Consider the following 22,009-nt stretch of genomic DNA (forward strand, 5'->3'; position numbering starts at 1 on the left):
CTGGGGGGGAAACAAAGTGAGAGCAGCATGTTGAAACATTCACCGTCATCATCTGCCGTCTCACCACGTTCTACACAACATGCTGCCTCTTCAAACCACTTCATCTGGCAGCAGCATGAATCCTTGTAGGAGACCCTGAGCGGTGAGCTGTCCTCATACCTGAGAGTGTCCAGTCTCCAGCGTAGATCCTCCAGTCCAGCAGAGAGCAGCGCAGCTCCAGAGTCTCCTGGGTGATTGTAGCTCAGGTCCAGCTCTTTCAGATGGGAGGGGTTGGAGCTCAGAGCTGAGGCCAGAGAAGCACAGCCTTCCTGTGTGACCAGGCAGCCAGACAAGCTACACACACACACACACACACACACACACACACACACACACACACACACACACACACACACACACACACACACACACACACACACACACACACACACACACACACGCCTGTAAAATCCTGTGTTTTTCCAGTCTGCCAAACACTTAGTGAACGTCATACTCCAAACACAAGTGGTGTTGCCTTGATGACGTAGAAGGTCCTTTTATGAAGCACTTCCTGGTCCATTGAAGGGACCATATTTGTGGATAAAGAATTAGCAATTAAGATAATGAGTACTGGATATTAGGGTCGTTTACACGACCCCTACTTTTTCGTGTACACGGTTAACCGTTTCTTTATTAATTAATGAAGCTTTAACTTTTTTTTTAAAGTGGACCGCAGTCGCGCTATAGGGGGATTATTTGTTTATCAACACGGCGGATGCGCGAGCAGAATGATCGCAGAAAGAACATTCCGATTTTTAAGTTTCAGAATCGATTTTTTTCAGATTTTCTCCGATTCCATCCGATTCTGATCTGATTTCCGATTCGATCCGATTTCGATCCGATCCGGGGGTTAATGTTATTAAAAATGAAAAATGTATTTGAACCGTTTCCTTCACTTCATGACTGTGTAGAGAAGCAACATATTAAAACTAGTATTATATCAATATTAAACAGCAAATCTTACAAGTATTGGTAGTTACTGATGGCTGGAAGACTGTAACTACCACTGAAAAGGTTAAGGGTCAATCTACCTTCAAGAAAGATAATTCAGGACAATAAATGGAGGACATCATTGAGGTGACTATATCTGCAACAGTGGATTCCCACTGGGATACTAACCAGTGCATTATTATTACGCTTGAAAATAATTAAGAATTCACCCAAAAGCGGTTGCTACCAAAAGCATTTTTATTTTAAAACTGCTCACACTTAATAAACTGCGAAGTACTGAAACTGGAAGTATAAAATGTAAACGTTGAGCATTTTTCTTTAAAGTGCGAACATAAGAACAGAACATTTTAAACTGTAAAAGCACTGAATGGCGTCTATATGAGCATGTTCAAATCTGTTCTAAAACCACACTCAAGATTTGTTTTCAAGAATATGCAGCACCCTAAGTGTTCAGGGGAATCCCATGAATATTTTCCATGAATATATAAAATATTATTTTTTTTAATTTTTTATTATTTATTTTATTAAATAAAATCGATCTTTGGACGTACAAATCGATAATCGGTCATTAATATGCGAATCGATTAAAAATCGGAAAATCGATTTTTTCAACACAGCTCTACTGTAGACAGTGCACAGTCCAAAACTGGAACTGACTGATATTTTTCCGAAACAAAATACACCTTTTCCTGTTTGACTATTATTCGAGCAATCTTACCCAGCACATTGCCACTGTCATTGAGATTAAGAACAACAGTCATGCCCTTTTTGTGTGTGGTGCCTTTGTATGTGGCACTTGCTGTTTCCATTGTGGTGTCTTTTGTTAACCCCCTGCACGTCACTGCTTGCTGAATCGCTGCATTGTAGATTTGACTATCAAATGCATTTGCCTGATCAATTTGGAGAACGGGAGCAAAATGTTCCCACTGTGCAGGTAGGCCTGTAGTAACTGGTGCCTTTCTGCCAGAGTGCTACCGAGACTCTTAAAGTTGCGGAGCTTTCGTGCACACTGCTTAAAATATGTGTGCTTACTTTCAAAGCGCAATGTCCAGAGGCGAATGAGAGGACCAAATTTTAAGATAAGGTCTGGATAGTGGAGAAGGTAGTGGTGTTTTGGTTTTGCAGATTTGTCTGGAAAAAGAGACACTCTAGAGTCCAGATATTCCCTGATTAGAATGTTAAGATAGGCCACCTGGTTGGCATGGATTTTGGGTGCACAAATAAGCTCCACTATCTCCCTAAGTTTAAGGCACAGCAACCAGACTTGGTCTTCCAGGGGATTCTTTATTCGATCACCAATAAGAATTGGGAGAAGCCGCAATAGGCACCAGTTCTGAGCAGCACTCCCACCCAACTTTTGCCCTTTTGGCCTTACATCACATGGCCGGTTACTGGCATCACTTCCTTGTAATTTCAGATTAGATATACTTCTGTTCAACTGAGTATACGAAAAGTGTTTTCCCACAGACACCAGGTTCTCAATGTACAACGCGAGATCATTGGAAACAATCCCCTCAAAAAGATCGTGCCCTAGGCATGGTGGAAGGCCTGGTTGGCACACATGAAAATGTTTAAGTTAGTTGAAAACTGAGTCAAACTTCACACCCTCAATCATGAATTCCTGACCCCTGGACAACTCCTCAACACAGTTTTCATAGGTTTCTTTTGTCCTTACTGGGCCAAGCTTTGTGGGCTCTCTTTCAAAACTTTCTGTATCTATACTGCAGTATCGACAAAAGTTTTTGCTTCTGCTGAAATTTTCTGTGAATCCCCCAATAGAATGTGATCCCAGGTTATCACCTACGATTGCTATCACTGCCCCCTGCAAGGTCACACCACTGTTTAAAGTAATGCCAGACTCCTCAATCTCCTTAAGCTCATCTACTAGGGTAGAAAATACTTTTTCTTGGCCAAAATGGCGAATATCAACTTCCCTGCAAAGAAGCACCAACTGCACAGGGTCTATAGCGGATCTATTATGTGGCAGTATTTCACCCAGTGTCATGTAAACAGCAAGGAGCTTGTGCTTCTTCTTGCCTGATCCAAGTGGGTTTGCAACCTCAAAAGCATCCTGATATAGTATGATTGACACAGAGGATGGTGCTTGCTGTAACAGGGGGTTTTCTCTACAGTTCTTACCATCGTGCACATCCTCTAACACATGTGCGGCTCCCGCAGAGTGCATCTTTGTAGCATTGTACTGTTACCAAACTTTAGGGTTGCTCAGAAGTGCTTTTAAAGTGTCTTTAACTGGCACATACTGGCAGAAACGTTCTTTACCATTAGGATCAATTCCAAGATAAACCTGAGTTGGCTCAACGTAACTGAAATTACTCTTGAAAAATGTCTTTCTAGTTTGATCTGAGCGAAAAACACCCTCATTGTGCATCTTCAGTAGATTTTCTTTTGATAGGCCATCCAGTATTTCATTGATTCTATCTCTGGGTATCCCAAGTTTTTCTAGTTCTTGACTTATTATAGTCAGTATGTGTGCCATTCCATTTGAATTGATTTCTTGGAACTCTTCAATTAGAGCTGAGATTGTTGTGGCTGGCAAAAGCATCTTAGCTTGCATTCTAAGATAGAAGAGCGCTAAGTTTGTCAGGAATACATCTCCATCTTCTTTGTTTGAGAAACTCTCCCCAATTTCAGCAAATTCTGCATGGTCTGTGCCATAATCATTCCCATTTCCATCATCAGGATTGTCGGTATTATCACCAGACACTCCGCCGGCAGAAGCTGCTTGCTCAGCTGAATGCTTTCTGCTCATTTGTGAGAGGAAAGAAGACCTCACCCTGAAATTATTTTTGCAACTTTCAAAAGGGCATTCAATTTTCTTGCCATCTCTAATGTGCCATTTCAAATGTTCACATAAGCTGGAAAAGTTTGTTGAGGTATGTGAATAAATAATAAATACATTGGGGATCATTAGAAATGGGTTTCTCTTGCAAACAATGTTGTTACTCTGCAGAGACTATCTCTGTGTTTATTAGGCATGTCAAGGAACACAGGAATCTTGCTAACTTTAGATTTTCTTGTGGGCTTGTTGGGTGTCCTTGTAGTTTTAGGACTGCCACTGCCCTTCAGATTCACATGGATCGCAACCAATTAAAGCCCAAACCAGCTGTCAGCAGGTCTCCAAGATGTATTGATCTGACCTGCCATATTGAGGGATGTTTGGGCGATCCATGTGAATCTGAAGGGCAGTGGCAGTCCTAAAACTACAAGGACACCCAACAAGCCCACAAGAAAATCTAAAGTTAGCAAGATTCCTGTGTTCCTTGACATGCCTAATAAACACAGAGATAGTCTCTGCAGAGTAACAACATTGTTTGCAAGAGAAACCCATTTCTAAAGATCCCCAATGTATTTATTATTTATTCACATCTTTAGTGCTCACCTTAAATCTACATTGTTTCCTCACTTCCTTTTTTTATAAAAAGTTTAAATGTTTCTAATTAATCCATGTTTTTACTTTTATTTACTCTGTGCCTATCAAGTAGTCCTGTATGAAATGAATTTAATTTCTGAATTGAATGTGTTGATTGGTGATTTGTAGAGAGGGGTTGGGGGGTATTATACTGTTTCCTTTTATGCTACTTTTGTGTGTGTGTGTGTGTGTGTGTGTGTGTGCTGGTCTTTATCACGTCATGGGGACATCAATCTGTAAACACAGTCACGTCATGGGGACCTCTTGCAGTGTGGGGACAAAAAAGCAGGTCCCCATAAGGATAACCCATTACAATGAATACAGGAACTTTTTCTAAAGGTGCCTGTGTGGTTTTTAGCCATGGCCCATAACACACGTTTACCGGTAGGTGTGTGAGTGTTTGGGAGGGTGCCAAGATGCGCCCCTAAAGGTTTGCGGCTGTAAGTGCACTCACTGCGCCAAACACGGATTCCAAATATGGTTGGGTACCGCCCACTTCCAGGTAGGTACCCGCTAGCAGTAACTGTGCCTGACTGTTCGCTGGTCTGGTAAATTGCTTGGAGCTCATTAAGGATTGATACGTCGATTTAAGGAGATAATGACAGAAGAGCTTTTTCTAAGGAGCAAAGGGGAAACACACGGTAGGTACTTTGGCATGACAAACCAGTATTCATCCCTCAAATGAACTCTAATTAGTTAGCCGGACAGCTAGTTAAATAGCATCCAGCTGCAGCCCTGGAGCCGGAGCCGGGGCCTGTGGTGGGGAAACGGGACCTGTTGTGTGGGACCGGGAGGTCGTTTTTTCCGGCGGTTTTTGCGTCACAGTCGGCCCCTTGGTTGCCCCAGTCGAGTTTTTCAACATTCATTTTTGGTGTTTTATGCTAAAAATGGATAAACTCTTAATTCCTCGAGCTGCTACACCACGTGCCCCGGCCCGGATACCTCCGGGTCTACAGCTGGATGCTACTCCGCTAGTTGGCTGGATTACAAACGTTACCTATCAGAACTATTTCACTGTTTTTTCCAACCAGCGAGGGACATTCACATTGTCATGCAATGCATTGTGAAGGAGTTACACATAATACAAACTAAAAACGTTTGAATGTTTAACAGTGTTAAAAGAGTTATCTCTTTGCGTATCTCATTATGCAGTTTAAAGACTGCGTTGGGTTCTCGGGCGTCCCTGGTACTTCCACTTCCACATAAACCCTGAAGCCAGATTGAACTGTACATGGAGGAGAAAGTGATTGTTGCATTTTGCGACTCCCGGATCTCCTGCGGGGGGACTCCGGTGAGTTCAGCTCCGGGGGCGACGGGAGTCCGCATACGGCAACAATCACTTTCTCCTCCATGTCGCAGTTTCACCTGGACTTCAGGGCGTCAAATCCAAAGTTCCTTTTCCCCAATTCCTTCCCAACCATGGCAGAGAAGCACCACTACGAGTCTTTACTTGTTGTGGAAGTACCAGAGACGTAGGAGTACCCGACCCCGTGATATTATATAGATATCTCCTCCATGCTGGGTTCATTCTGGCATGCAGGGAGTGAAAGATTTAAACTTGAGTGAAGTGCCGCGTAGTGTACTGCGAGTAGGGGTATAGAGGATCTCCACTACTAAACGAATTTAAATTAACTTATGTATTTAAATGTTCCTGTAGTTGAAAATGGCTCCACGCATCAGTCCCCTTAAAGATGCCAGGAATCATGTGATTGCAAAGACGGACAAAACTTGCATGTTGGATGTGCAGTAGGCTACATCAATGCATTGAAAGGAAAGATATTAAATGTGGGGATTTCTCAGTTAATAATTGCTATCATATACAATATTTATGACATGCAATCGGTTATGTCAAATCAGCTGCAATCTATTGTCAGTTTTTGTGTTATCAATCCTTTTTAGACAATATTTGCATTTGTAAAACATTACGGTTAACTTATTTTTAAACCAAAATGGACATGCATGCTTTCTTTTTATGGTGCAAATGTTTTTTTTACAGGTCGTGGTGTATTTGCAAAGGGTTCCATTTCTCAAGGAGATTTCGTTCTCGAATACAGGGGAGAATTCCTGTTGTTGAAGCCCAGAGAAGGAGGCTGATATACCACGAATCATGTACTGCATTCATGTTTAGGTGGAGAGGGAAAACATGGTGGTAAGTATTTATGTTGCGCCTAAACTATACTCTATACTCTATTTTAGGTGAGGCTCTGATTTTGTGGAATACATTGTCTGTTAAATATGACTGACAATGTATTCCAGAAAGTTAAACTGATTGAGCCATGTGATCCTGCATTGTAACTATAACAATTATTTTTCCATGAACTTGTCATGACATTTATGTTCCCCTTTCCTCATGTTTAATCTTTTTAGTATCGATGCCGCCAGAGATGACGGTTCACTTGGGCGCCTCGTTAACGACGAACACAGGCGTCCAAACTGTAAAATGAAAAATATTGATGTCAATGGAAGCCCACATCTTTGTTTGTTTGCCCTTATGGACATAAAACAAGGAGAAGAAATTTCATACGATTATGGAGGTGAAGACTGCCCATGGAGAACAGAAGTATGTGGCGCAATTACAGTTTGTTAAACAGTGACTTCAAATTACTACTTACTAATTTAAGTTCTACTTCTGCTTTCTTGTAAATGATTTTTGTTGTGTGCTCTGCAAAAGACGCGCGTCATAGTTGTTCAGGTCTGAGCAAGACGGCTCCAAGTCGAACGCTAGTAAGGGCACGAGGCACGGAACTTCACCGAATTCAACAGCTGCTCTAAACACACACATATATATATATATATATATATATATATATATATATATATATATATCTATACAAACACACAAAACAAACTCAGGTGATCATCACTTACACATCTTCAACGACGCACACTTCTTGTTTAGGGAAAACTCCAAACTCAGCCTGTAAACAAAATCGCTCCATTGCCTTTTTTTTCTCTGCGTTGTCTCTCCCCTCGGCAGTTTGCAGATACGCTCCGCTCCCAACCAATAAGTGCGTGAATCAGCATGCACTGAGTGCATGATCGGTTCATGCCAGGCACATGTCAGTGATACGGCCAGGTCCTTTATAATCGCAGATCATATTTAACAGTGGCTTATAAGTCCATGGCTCCCCATTCCCCACACATCTTTATCTTTCTTGTTATTTTACTAGAAAAACTTAAGTGATACAAATTAATTTACAAATCCAAATAAAGGAGGTTATAGTCTGGTCCGCGTGGCCCGGAAGTAGGGGAGAGGAGTCGGTGTGACGTATTACCCTGGGCTTCCTCATTTGTCTGTGGTGCTGCCTTCTGTGGCTGAAGTATTTATTGCAGCGTTCAGTAAGGTCTTGCTCCCCTTGTGGCTATGTATAGTATTTACGGCTTATATGTTTGGTCCTACTTCCTAGTGGTTAAGTGAGGGAAATACAGCTTGGGTTCTTAAAATACGTAACAGCCTAAAGACAGTTAAAGGTCTAATAAAAGATCCCTTATTATTACTGTAGAGATGGCTATGATGAACTTTATTATGATGTGTAACATGTAACATACAATTCCCAGCATTTAGATCTAACGTAACGAGCCTATTAGGTTAATTTGATTGCTGATCAAAAGGAGAAGTCTTATTTTATTTTAGGTTACATATATCTTTGCGTGCATGTCACACATTGCTATCATATTATTTCAATCAGATTTAAACCACTCAAAACAGATTGTGCACGAGCGATGGGTTTAATTAATTTTTGTATTTTTTAGGTTTCTCGTCAGGATCAATCCTGAATTTTCCAAGTGCACGGCGAAGATCCAGACGAGCAAGAAGACAAATAAGATGGTGCAGAGGAAGCAGGTGTCCCTCAATCCCCACGTGGCTGCATTCATAAGGGACTTCACCGAATTTGATTGGCAGAATTTCTAAGGTAAGAGTATTAATTGAATGACTATTATGGGCAAATAAGACTGTGCACATAGTCAAGTAGACTAATTAATTAACAGTAACCAAATGAACATACCACCTATATTTCACAGTGCTACTGCACATAGGGCAGTCTTGAGTCCAGTGACATTTTTTTTTGGCTCTGTACTCCATCAGAATGCAATTGAAAGGGGCCAATACATATCATGTCAAGACTTATATTTTCATTCACTTAGCCTTTTAAAATTGCTTGTCCAGTGTGATAAATGAAGAGCAGTGTCCCTGTGCCTTCACACTGTTTTAATAATGTGAGTTTTGCCTTTTTAATTATTTTTTGCTGAGTCAACTTATTTTTTTTTCCCTTTACAGACCACTTTCAGAACTTGACAGGGTTTCAGCCTGCGTTGCTGTACCAGGAGCTGCTGCTTCGATTGATAAATAATAATAATAATAATAAATAATGTTGATAGATAATATAATATATAATATTGTGTTTTATTTATATGCATGGACAATGAGAGAGTGGGTCCAGGTTTGGTACGTTGGCATTTTCCACCCTGCAGTCATTTGTATACTCCAAAACTACTTTTGCCCAAGAGTTTTTCGTCTAAAAAAGGCCCTGTGTGTTATCCCTGTTGGCTTTCCGCTCCCTGTCTTCTGTTCTTCAATATCTCCCCATTTATTGAGTATTTAGTTCCTGAACCACTCACATTCAGAACACTTCATTAAAAAAGAGATAACACACTGATGTTGTACACTGTAAAAAAAAAAAAAGTTGTTACAACTAACAAAAGTTAGTGTCCGGGCTGCCTTAAAATGTTAAGTTAGCTGAACTTGTGAAGATTAGTTGAGACAATTGTGTAATGGTTCAAAACAAATAAACTTTTCTAGTCAAATAAAATGAACCTTTAGTTTACATAACTTAATCAAAATTCAGTTCCCATAGAATTATTTAGTTGAGTCAACACAATCTTAATTTATTTCAACTGGAATTCCAAAGCTGAAAATAATTAATCTACATTTCAGTCTACCTACAATATCTAGTTTACCTAACTTATTATGTTATGTCAACTTCATTATACATTTCTATTTGAGTCAACTTTCATAATTGAGTTCTTAAGATTAAATTTGTACTACATAATTGTTAATTCTCTTTTAACTTTATTTTACATTATGCTTAAAGATCTCATCTCTATAGGTTATTGGTTGTTCCAAAGAAACCAAATCAATTCCAGTTCTTCAAAGCTTTAATAAACCAGATGGGCAAGGTAAACACAGCAACACATCCCATCAAGTACAAAACGTCCCCAAAAACAGCACAAGCTTATGGGTAAAACATCTCCTCTTTAGAATAACACAAATGAGTACTCATTACGTCCATTGAGTACCAGCAAGAGAAGGATCCCTACTGACAGGCAATGACAAGATGAAGTGAGGGGAAGTGAGGCAGGCGGGAGAGAAATATTTAAACAGAGGTGTGTGTGTGTGTGTGTGTGTGTGTGTGTGTGTGTGTGTGTGTGTGTGTCACTGTTTTATTAAAGAGAAAATAAAACATTAATTAGCAATATGGGAGATGAGACCAGAGGAAGCAGATATGGGATGTATACAAAAAAATTAGAGAGATCCGTGTGTGTGTATGTGTCTATTTAGAATATTACAATAACACGAACAATAACACATTTAGAATAACACAAATTAGTTCTCTACTCATTACGTCTTTCATAACATGAGAAAAATATAAAATAAAATGATGCAGAACCAAACAGGTCAAAAAGACTTTCCAGGAAAGACCTCAAACCCAGTCTACTTCTGTAAACTCTTGCAACTGAGAATGTCAGTGACCATTACAATAGTAATGAACTAGTAACAGATAGTAGTAACAGAATAGTAGTAACAGAACTCAAAAGAAAACTCTCAGTCTCAGTGTAGTGTCTACACAGTTTTACGAAAAAGTCTATTCCTCAGTCCATGAACCCTGGCAGAGCAGTTCTCAATGCCGATGTTCATGAGAACCTTCTGAATGACTTCGAAGGTGTATTGCAGCTCCTTCGGGTAGTCAATGTTCAGTGCATATAGCAGCCCCATTAACATAACTACTGCATGTGAGTAGTCCTTGATTCCATGCAGAATGATCTGTTCCTCTAGGACCACCGATATGTCAAGAAGATCCTCTCCTTGTTTGACTACGACAATGCCAACATTCATTCCCCTAGTCATGCTGTCCTCCATGTCTGTGGGCTTCACAAAGAAAGGAAGATATATTTGAGCATTACGTTTTTTTTTGTATTCTTCAGTATTTGTCTAACTGTCTATGAGAAAGAAGAACAGGTTTGGCATTATGGCATGCTGTTTAGGAAATTAAATATATCTGGAACGAATGTTGGAATATATTGAATGAAAACTGACGTCATGAAGGCACTGGCGCCATCTTTCGTATGGGCAGCTTCTACCTGAAGTGAAATTTCGACCAACATCTCTCCTTCAAGAATGATGCATAATGTTCTTTCAGCAATGTTTTGTTAGGGTTAGGGTTAGCGAACATGATTACTCATAAGAGGGTGTCCCGGCTGGGGGCTTCGCAGCCTGGTGCGGCGGCTGTGCTGTCCTCGGGCACGGAGCTCTGCAGAGAGTGATCGGGGACGGGTCGTCGGGAGTGGGCTGCCGGCCGTTCGGGTCCTGTACAGCCAGTGCTGCGGGGGGAGGGCACGGCGCGTCCTCTCTGGCTCAGGCCATCCCAGCCGCAGTCTGTTCACGCTCCTGCCGTCAGGCAGGTGGGTTAGGAGCATCCAAACCAGGACCAGCAGGTTCAGAGACAGCTTCTACCCGCACGCCATCAGACTACTGACCTGCCTCAACCACCGCTACGAAGCCCCCAGCCAGGAGACCCTCTTATGAGTAATCATGTTCAACAAAACATTGCTGAAAGAACATTATGCATCATTCTTGAAGGAGATGTTGGTTGAAATAACACTTCCGGTAGAAGCAGATAGGCCCATACGAAAGATGGCACCAGTGAGTCAGTTTTCATTCAATATATTCAAACATTCATTCAATATATTCAAAGTAAATTTCCTTAACGGCATGCCATATATTGTAACCAAAAAGATTGGGTGAATAAAACGGGGACAGTTTTTCACAGGCATTAAAACATTTACAGCAAGCAACAGTTTCATCAATTCATTCAGTAACAATAACTAAGCTTACCTCTGCAGTCCTGAGGAACTTTGAAGGATCTTCACGGAGGAAATACGGCAGGCCCCTCAGAATGACATCCTCTTTTCTTTGGTTGGAATTCTGTTAAGAGACAGAATACACAATTAAAGCAACTAGCCTGTCAAGTAGATGTAGCCATGAGGACACCTCACTTCAATAACAATCAACGAACAGTAAGAGTATAAGTATGTGTGAGTTAGTGAGGTTGCTGCTGATAACAATGCTACTATGTGTTAGCATTAGTAGTTGTATAAGTTGAAAATATACAATCATAGTGACCATGACTGGATCTGTAGTGTTCAAGGATTCTTCGACGATTTCTTGTGACGTACGTGCAAAACTTACATATCCATCTCATTGATCAAGAGGAGGCGAAATAGAGCATATCAGACCAGGACCTAAAAGATAAAATGTCATGTCAGTATAATGGCAAGAGTTACAATACACCCTACAATTGCAACACAATCAATTTACAAACAGTTAATACAGGCAACAATGCAAATTAATATGGTGAAATGACAGTTTGTGTGTGTCAACATTCCATTACAATCCTCATCACACTGAAATTAGAGTAGGGTAATTGTTTTCAATTTTTAAGGCTACTACTTCAATAGAACTTAATGTTTCTTTCCAATCATGAGAAAGTTTCAGTGTGACAGAGACACAAGCGTCCTCTCAAGTACAGTAACTCACTGTCACTCCTGTGTTTGGCTTTGACTCCGAACTTCGTTATTCGAATATAATTCAAATATCAAAAAATAAATCAAAATTCGAACGAACATTAGGCAGCCCTTAATATTCGAACCAGTTATGGGCAGGCCATGAGGGGGAGACGTCGGAGAACTCGACTGCAGTCTATTCATAATATTGTAATGACCACGGAAGAGGCAGTGAATGAAGTATTGATTAGACAGCGATTTATCAGAGACAGGTGATTAAGGGCTACACAAATACAATTTAATTTAATTGAATATTTCTCTTTTCTCTGAATAAAGTAACAGCACAGTAGAGAAAGCGCTGTGCGCCGCTCTGTCTGTGCGCATGCGTGGCTCCTTCGGGAGCGTGTCTATGTTCCCCGGGTCCTATGCTATGTTCCCCTCTTTGTATGAGACTGGGGAACAGGGAATAGGACCCTTTTTTAAAAAAAGGGTTCTATGTTCCCCGGTCTGTTACTTTTTCCACCATTACTGCCAAATTCCGGCCGAGATAACTACCATTGCATGCCTTCACCTTTTGTGGAAGAGGGAGAGACGTCGGAGAACCTTTTCCCAGAAAAGGGTCCTATGTTCCCCGCTTTTCCCAAAAAGGGTCCTATGCTCCCCGGTATGTATGGCTACAGGGGAACATATGATCCTTTTTGGGAAAACCTGGAAAATAGGGCCCGGGGAACATAGGGATGACCCCTCTTTTTCGCGCCTCTTTTTCGCGCCGTGACATTGTCAGTTATGACAATTATTAGTTTTTTATTAACTACTTACTAATTTTGTGAGAAATTGGACGTGAGACCTAGAGTCTCATGGTCATCATGACATACCCCTGAAAAACCTATCCATCCGAGCTGGGCTGAAACTAGCTAGCTGTTACCATGAGCTACGTTAGCTACGGCTAAGTTAGCAGTAGCTAACTTACCAAGTTAGCAAAAGACAAGACGAAACACATTTAATTAACTCAACCCACCGTGATGACAAACTGTGGAGCAGGCACCAGTTTCTTCCTGAGGAGAAAGGAGAGTGTCTCTGTGCGACGGCTGTGGGTTTCTCCGTCACATTGAGCTCATCTGCCCGGTGCACTGCTCGGCCATCAGCTCGGCCTCGCGCAGCGCTGAAGATAGAGTGGCGGGGTCACGCGCGACACGCAGTTACACTGAAGTTTCACTATATCAGAGATATCCAGAAAAGGCTTTAAAAAATAGTTTTCTCTCTTTTATTTTCAAATAAACTATCTATTTTAGAGATCTCTGATTCTAGCAGGGTAATCCAAACTACCGAACCGACTTCGATATGGTGAAAATGAGCGGCAGCAGAAAGTTTTTTTTGGACTGTCATTGGCTGACGTAGGCAGCCAATGACAGAAGCGATTATCCGTACATCCTTTTGACTGACATTCTTAATTTCAATTGAATCATGTTTCTTAGTTTGAAAACTTTTCACTAGTTGAGAAGACATAAACACAAAATTCTGAGTTATCCCAACTGTTTCAATAATTTGTAGTCATACTGACAATGAATTAGAAGTTATCATGACTAATGGGCACAACTATTTTTTACAGTGTATATATATAATTTTAATATTGTTGTAATATTGTTGTTGTTTGTTTTCTATTTTTTTTTTAAAGATACTATATATATATATATATATACGATAAATTGTTTGATATTGTTACAGTACAATACAACTACTGTAAAACAAACGACCGTACTGTTGTACTACTGTTATAAGTTTTGACAGTAGTTTTACTGTGATAGGAAATACATCAACTACTGGATAATTGTTGCCAGTAAGTTACTGTTAATTTAACATTAAATCGTTTACAGTGTACCTTACTTAACTGTGCTTACCTTACTTAACTGTGCTTACCTGTGCTTACCTTACTTAACTGTGCTTACCTTACTTAACTGTGCTTACCTTACTTAACTGTGCTTACCTTACTTACCTGTGCTTACCTTACTTACCTGTAGGGTTTTGCCATGCCAAGCCCAATGGCCTATCTCTAAGGCTCAGGGTTAGCCTCTCCATGCATTGTCAATGGGGGGAAATCTATTTGGGGGAAAATTACGTCGGGCTCAGTGCAGACTGACTCAGGGGGCTCTAAAACACTCTCAAATTTTTACCTATCTTTCTACCTATCTCCCTTCTACTTTTAATAACCTAAACAAACGTCAATTGATTTGGATCGGTTTTAAGTTATTTTCTCGGCCTAGGAAGGGGCTAGAAACATAATTCCTGCAGATTCAGGATCGGACCGAGCCCAGCTACTCACCCATATTCGTTGGGCGCGATTGCGCCAACTAGTGGTTGAGAAATAATTAATTGCTGACATTTCCTAACCCTATTCATTTGGATCGGTTGTAAGTTATTTTCTCGGCCTAGGAAGGGGCTAGAAACATAATTCCTGCAGATTCAGGATCGGACCGAGTCCAGCTACTCACCCATAATCGCTGGACGCGATTGCGCCAACTAGTGGTGGAAAAAAATTAATTGATGACATTTCCTAACCCTAACCCTATTTATTTGGATTGGTTTTAAGTAATTTTCTCGGCCTAGGAAGGGGCTAGAAACATAATTCCTGCAGATTCAGGGTCGGACCGAGCCCAGCTACTCACCCATAATCGTTGGGCGCGATAGCGCCAACTAGCGGTGGAAAAAAATCACCGCAGACCACCACCAAACGACTCAAAATGCCCTAAAACGTGCTCCTAGACACTTTCTGTGGGATCTGCGTTGCTGTACTTTACAATGGCAACTATGTGCACTCTCAAAAATGATGTGTTAAATAATTACACATTTTTTGTGTTATCACAATTTTAACACAATTTGTGTTATTTTGTGTTGTTAATGTGTTATATTACTGGAATATACTGCCCAACACAAAATGTGTTAAATTATTGGCCAATCCCTGGTGTCCTGGATGAGCTGTTACCCTGAGAAGAGAAGTTATTTTTCTCAGCACTTCATTTTATCTTGGCGCGCACTTGAAGAAGTTGGAAGGTGGCACTGGCACACAGTGGATGTAAATGTCTGAATAAAAGGTAAGGTAGACCCATGTCTTCAGACGTATTTGTTATGTTTATTTTAAAGACTGTTGCAACTTGCAATATTGTAAAGGTTAAACGATAATAAACTAAAATAAAGTCCAGCATCGATTGTTAGCCAAGTAGCTCTAGCAGCTAGGTTATTGATAAGCAATCGTTATGCTAGACTAGTCCATGTTAAGTCAACCCTGACCTTACATTAACACACTTTGAAAAGCACTGTAGAAACTAAAATATTCTAACGTTACGTCAACTCGTATTACTATGTGGGTAAATCCGCATTTTGGGTAAAGTTTTAGCTATGGACAGCTAATGTTAGCAAGCTGACCACATTGGTATGTATTTTAAGATAGCTAATTCAGCTAGCGAATTCGGTGGAAAGCAGCTAGAATGCTAACGCTAGACGCTATGATTGCTAACATTACAGGCGGGAAACGTTGCTTTGTTCGTGGGAACTGGTATGACTATTTTCTATTTTGTTGCAGCTACAAGGAGACATGGCGATGCCGAAATCGCTTGTTACCATATTTCTGGATGACAAGGAAATCAGCAAAAAAATATTTCAGCTGGAGTCTGTCGAAGAGATAGTAGATGACTGCAAATCGAATGCAACACTACTCCTTGACAGTGAACTCCTTGAATGTGACAGAATTCTCAAATTCTCCCCTGAATTTAATGAATTCATTGATATAGACTGCCATGACTTTGTTCAACACATGGACAAGTTCCAGGTGTTTTTCAAGACACGTGAAGCATCAATGTTGGTATGTATCTTTGCAATGATAATTCTTCAATATAACGAATGAAACAAAGAAACAAGAAAAGTACCACTATGATTTGTATATTCTAAATAACTACTACCGCCTTAGCATAGACACAATGACCAATATATACAAGGGATGTTTGATAATAATAATTTGTCTCTTGTAACATTTTAAGACTGAACACTCGGATGCAGTTGAAATAGTCCCAACAAATCAAATCAGGGTATGTACACCATCTAATGTGATAACATAATATAACGAATTAAACAAAGAAACAAGAAAAGTACCACTATGATTTGAATATTCTAAATAACTACTACCGCTTTAGTATAGACACAATGACCAATACAAGTGATGTTTGATAATAATAATTGTCTCTTGTAACATTTTAAGACTGAACAGTCGGATGCAGTTGAAACAAATCAAATCAGGGTATGTACACCAACTAATGTGATAACATGAAAAATACTAATTGGAAATAGATATTTATGGGGCTTGCAACTTTGCAAACAAAAGTGTACTTTTGTTTGCAAAGTTACTAGAATGAAAGTTACTAGAATGTGCTACTAGAATGTACAGTATAGAACAAGAATGGCTGGACAGGACAAAACATGTGATGTGAAGGTCAACACTCAAGTGAACATCTTAGCTATGCAGTAAATAAGCATTACTTGTCATAATTGTGTGACTGGTCTTTGGGAACTACTTCATTCATCCAGTAGTCAACAAATGCATGCAGTGAATACTTTCTGTACTAATGAACACTGAAATCATCAGAAATGGTTCATGTATTATGTGGATTTTATTTGTTTGTTTTCTTCCCATCAACAGGATCCCATTGGTGTTGAAACTCTGAGAGCAGTTCTTGTGAGGAAAGGTGCAAGTGTTCTAGCAGATTATGAGGCCTCTGGAACACTCTCAGAGTCTTCAAGGAAACTCATTGTTAAAATCGCTGTCAGTGAGTTGATTGAGAGGAAGGGATTGTAAGTTAATACACCATTTTACAATTCACTTTAGCTTATAGGTACTTAAAGCGCTTCTTTTAAAATGTTTCAATATTAATACGTCACTTCTATTGTACATTGAAAATATCAATACAATGTATATCAGTACTTTTGAAAGTAGTGACATAGTTATAGACTGAAAGAAAGCCTGTTTAAAAAGTCTGTAAGATAGCTGTATACTCTTTTAAATTTTAACTTCACTGATTTGAATTATTTGTTTTAATCGACAGTTATCCACAAAGTGAAGACAAATCCAAGTTGGCCAGATCTATGGTAGCACTTTTCCCGTCACTCAAAATCAAGATGGGAGAGGAGAATGAGGGATTTGTAAGTAGTGCTCATTCATTGTTATAACAACTGTTATGCCAGCCGCCAGATACCTTGTCTTAGCTGAATTACTGAAGCTAAGCAGGTGTGGTCCTGGTTAGTACTTGGATGAGAGAGCTCCTTGGAAAACTAGGTTGCCGCTGGAAGTGGTGTTTGTGGGTGGCAAATAGGTGGCACTCTTCCCTCTGGCCAAAATGATAGATCCCAATGCCCCAGTGCAGTTACGGGGACACTGCACTGTAGGAGATGCCGTCCTTCGGATGAGACGTTAAACCGAGGTCCTGACTCATTGTGCTCATTAAAGATCCCATGGCAAAGAGTAGGGGATTCCCCGGTGTCCTGGCTAAATTCCCAACCTGGCTCATTCAATGTGGCCCCCTAATCATTCCCCACTGTAATTGGCTCGTTCACTCCCTCACTCCACCTCAAGCTGGTGTGTGGTGAGCGTTCTGGTGCATAATGGCTGCCGTGCATCACCCAGGTGGGTGCTACACATTGGTGGTGGTTGCTAGTGAGGTCCCCCCTTCCATGTGACGCACTTTGAGTGTCAAGAAAAGCGCTATATAAATGTAATGTGGTGTTATTGTAACAGGGAAAGTTAAAGTACTATAATTCTGATATGAGTTTTATAACTTAATTAAATTTATTTTAAAAGATTTGAAATTATACAATTAAAGCATATTTACTGCTATTGTACAATATAGATCATTCATACATACTGGTTCAGTGTGGTGAGTTGGTAATCTACTTTAGAGTGAGTGACTCAACTGACAGAAAAAAATTGAAAGCTAGACATAATGACCACTATATCTGCATAGAGATTAAGCATTTAGGGTTTCCTATTATTTGTACACACTTGTATGTATTCTACATACTTTTGAGAATGGAAAACTATTTAAGTTCCTTTTCTTTTCCAGGAACATTTCTATGACCCCATATCCCACAGTGGATTCCTTGAGATCCGACTCCGAAATCTAAGGAGGAATCTTCAAGATGATCAACGCCGTTATCAGCGCAAGCGTGTCAAGTCCACTGATAACCCTAGAGCGTCCATTAGGGTGGAAATGCCTGCAGAAGGGGATGATTCAGTCAACGAATGGATGACGGTTATAAAAAGAATGAGACCGTGTCAGGAAAACCTCAGCACCATCAAAGAAGCCATGGACAAAACCTATGCTAGCCGAAGGTTGTGGATTGCTGCTAGACATCCAACGTTGGAGGAATTTTTTGCAGAGTTTCCACGCTTTGTGGACATGCCATACATGGTGAGTGCATATTGTGTTGGGACAATGAAAATAATGAAAGTTGGATGAGTTGTCTTTAATCCCTCTGATATCATTCTAATTATTCAAATTACCTATTTGTAATAACAATTGTAAAATGAAGATGAAAATAATGAAAGTTGGATGAATTGTCTTTAACCCATCTGATATTATTATAATTATTCAAATGACTGTATTTTGTCCATTTATGTAGTTTGACACAGAATTTGGAAAGATGTTTCCTGGAAAAGATGACATGTTCATCCGAAAATGGGAGGGAACCATCATCCCAAAGATACTAAAAATGTCCACAAGTGAACCTGCAGCTGCCTTGACACCAGTTCCTGAGGATGATGGTTGGAGGAATTATCTCTGTTAAGCTTTTGTGCTACAGTGAATGAATGCTTTTGATTTTAACAAGAAAGTAAGAGTTTACTAAATTGTGTTTGTTTTTATAGTTTCATGTTACAGAGCTCTTCATAAGCTTGTCCATCTGCTGCCCCCCACTGCATCAGGCAGGGGCAAAGGGAACACCAAATGCAGTGTGAAGTCAGCTTTGGGCTACCTTTTGGATATAAAGCCGGTAGGCCCCTCATATAGTAAATGTTTATTTTGTGTGCTTACAGTACGGAACGCCTATATTGTATGTTTTGTGTATGTTTTATGGTGCAATGTTATATCTGGTATAATGTAAAATGAGTATTGTCAATTTGTAAATGGCTTGAAACCCTGCATATGTCTAATGACTTGTTTATGTTCTTGTTCTTTCTTTAAAATAACAGACTGGAACCAGCATTTCCAGTGTGCTGAACAATCCTCCTGATAGACCAGTAGAACATCGCCAGCCCCACTTGGTGTGCATTGGAGATCCCTCCACCTCCGCCCAATACATCATTGTTGCAGAAAACGACAAACTTGCCATTCCTCTTAAGGATAACGGTTTGACCTGTGCCATTGACAAACTTTTCAAAATGATTTGGGTGTGTAATGTTGCATATCCTGTCCAGCTCACTTGTCTTTAATTTCCTTGAGAGTCTTTATGAAGTGCCCCTCTCTGGTAGGAAGAGAGCTAAAGTTGTGGAGCTCATTGCAAAGCTCCAAACTATGATGTAGCCAGTTTTACAAACATGTACTGTTGTCCCAGGTGTAAAATTAGAGTGAAAGATGTAAGAAAACTAATCAATCATCTTAGACATGTGCATGCATTATCTGATGGACAGGATTACACAATTATTTGCGGTCAAAACGTTTGCCAACGGACATACCATAACTTTAATTCATATGCCAGACATCTCAGGAGAGACCATCCTGATACTCAAAGCTTAAATACCAATTTCACTGAGACTTTGCCGGACTTGTCACCACCATCATGCTCTAATGCTGATGATTGTTCTGAAACTGATATGGACATTTCAGAAGACAGAACTTATAACTATGAAAAGTGCGCGGCAGAATTTGCTGCTAAAATGTACTCATCTTCCAACTGCACTCTTGCTGATGTTCAAAGAAACATGACATGCTCTAAAGAGTTACTCGGCAGGGTATTGGATAGGTTGCAAGAAAAGACTGTATCTGTACTTAATAGTCATGATATGCTTTGTAATGATCCAGATGTCCAAAGTTTGATGGAGGAATTTGAAAGTGGGAGGAATATGTTTGATGGATTAGATACCACCTACAAAATGAACAAATATTTTTCAGAAAATCTGTCTCTGGTGAAGCCAAAATAAGTTTTCTTGGGATATCGAAGTGACACAGAACGAAAACAGGGTGTATTAAAACAAGCTCTAATAGCAGATACATTTCAGTACATATCAATTATTGATACCCTCAGGTTTCTATTTGAAAATGAACAAATGCCGGAGCTTTGTTGTCAAACCAATAAAAGTAGTGATGCTAAAATGTCTGATTACTGTGATGGTATTCGATTCAGAGATAATGAATTCTACAACAAATTTCCAAAAGCTTTACAAATACAACTTTATTTTGATGATTTAGAAACAACAAACCCTCTTGGGTCCAAAACCAAGGTGCATAAATTGGGTGCTGTGTATTTTTGCCTCAGGAACATACCTGCTCGTTTTAACTCTTCTCTTGAAAATATTCATTTATGTTTACTTTTCAATTCCATAGACAGGGAGGTTTATGGGTTTAACTCAATATTCAAACCTTTGTTAGAGGATTTAAACATTCTTGAAACAAGAGGGGTGGAAGTACAGATACATGGGAAAAACTCTTTATTACATGGTACATTATGCTTATTTACCGCAGATAATTTGGCCTGTCATTCAGTTGGGGGTTTCTTTGAAAGTTTTTCAGCCAATAGGTTCTGCCATATATGCCTGGTGCATAAACAAAATGCGCAACATATATTTAATGATGATCTCGTAGAATTACGTAATAGAGACAATTACAGTCAACATGTTGAACTTAACAATCCTCCTTTAACCGGCATTAAAGAAGACTCTTGTCTTAACTCTTTGAATTTTTTTCATATCACTGAAAATGTTTGTGGCGACGTGATGCATGACGTGTTGGAGGGAGTAGCCCCGCTGGAATTGAAACTTATGCTAAGACATTTTGTATATGATGAACAACTATTCACAGACGACCAGCTTAACAGCCGGATAGCTGGCTTCGACCATGGTTTAAACAATATGAAAAGCAAACCTACTGCCATTATTCATTTAAGAACATCAGAGAATCCCATTAGGCAAAATGCAAGTCAGATGTGGTGTTTGTTGCTTTTTTTACCTTTCCTTATTGGGGATTTTATTGATGAGGGAAACAAACATTGGCAATTATTTCTTTTACTTAGGCAGATTTGTGATATAATATTTGCACCTGTTGCAACAAAAGGATTAGCGATGTTGTTGAAGCAGTTAGTCATTGATCACCACACTTTGTTTGTAGAGTCTATATGACAGGCCTCTGATACCGAAGCACCATTTCATGACGCATTATTGGCGAATGATGGTGTATTTTGGACCACTTGGTAAACTTTGGTGCATGCGCTTTGAAGGTAAGCATGCTCCACTAAAACGGCAGGCCCAGGTTGTGTGTAATTTTATTAATATCTCAAAAACATTAGCCTTCAAGCATCAGGTACAGGCAATGTTTAACTGGAAATTGGGTAGTCCTCTTAAAGATAAAATTACTGTGGCAAACCGTTTTCCAGTCTTACTTGGTTCATTAAAAGAAGATGTCTGCTTAATTGATAACCTAAAGGCGATTGGTCGTGATGTTGGACAATGCAGCTCTGTTCATGTTGCACACTCTGTGACTGTGTTTGGTCAGAGATATCAAACAACTTGTATATTACCCCTTAACCGCAATGAAAATGGGGAGCTGGTTTTTG

At 39.8% G+C, this 22,009-nt stretch overlaps 2 protein-coding genes and 1 pseudogene across 5 annotated transcripts in view; 2 read left to right on the plus strand and 1 right to left on the minus strand.

Moving 5' to 3' along the window:
- LOC130385406 (stonustoxin subunit beta-like) overlaps positions 1-806 on the minus strand; it is a 3,943-nt gene extending 3,137 nt beyond the window's left edge. Inside the window, exon 1 of the mRNA XM_056593907.1 lies at positions 160-806. Within this exon, the coding sequence (XP_056449882.1) occupies positions 160-491 (332 nt within the window). The 5' untranslated portion in view covers positions 492-806. The remainder of the gene's footprint in view (positions 1-159) is intronic.
- Positions 1-22,009, plus strand: part of LOC130385403 (zinc finger protein 135-like) — a 150,598-nt pseudogene that overhangs the window by 25,329 nt on the left and 103,260 nt on the right.
- LOC130385402 (uncharacterized) lies at positions 14,926-19,524 on the plus strand. Of its 4 annotated transcripts, XM_056593900.1 has the most exons (8): positions 14,926-15,291; positions 15,780-16,058; positions 16,452-16,490; positions 16,890-17,041; positions 17,293-17,389; positions 18,307-18,654; positions 18,866-19,007; positions 19,110-19,514. In XM_056593900.1, the coding sequence occupies exons 2-8, from the start codon at positions 15,792-15,794 to the stop codon at positions 19,343-19,345; spliced, it is 1,281 nt and encodes a 426-aa protein (XP_056449875.1). In that variant the 5' UTR covers positions 14,926-15,291; positions 15,780-15,791; the 3' UTR covers positions 19,346-19,514. The 4 variants fall into 4 exon arrangements, with proteins under 4 accessions (XP_056449875.1, XP_056449878.1, XP_056449876.1 ...); XM_056593903.1 differs by lacking the exon at positions 18,866-19,007 and having other exon boundaries at positions 14,926-16,058; positions 19,110-19,234; positions 19,434-19,524; XM_056593901.1 differs by having other exon boundaries at positions 14,926-16,058; positions 18,866-19,514.

Source organism: Gadus chalcogrammus, chromosome 7 (genome assembly GCF_026213295.1).
Source record: "Gadus chalcogrammus isolate NIFS_2021 chromosome 7, NIFS_Gcha_1.0, whole genome shotgun sequence".
NCBI lineage: Eukaryota > Metazoa > Chordata > Actinopteri > Gadiformes > Gadidae > Gadus > Gadus chalcogrammus.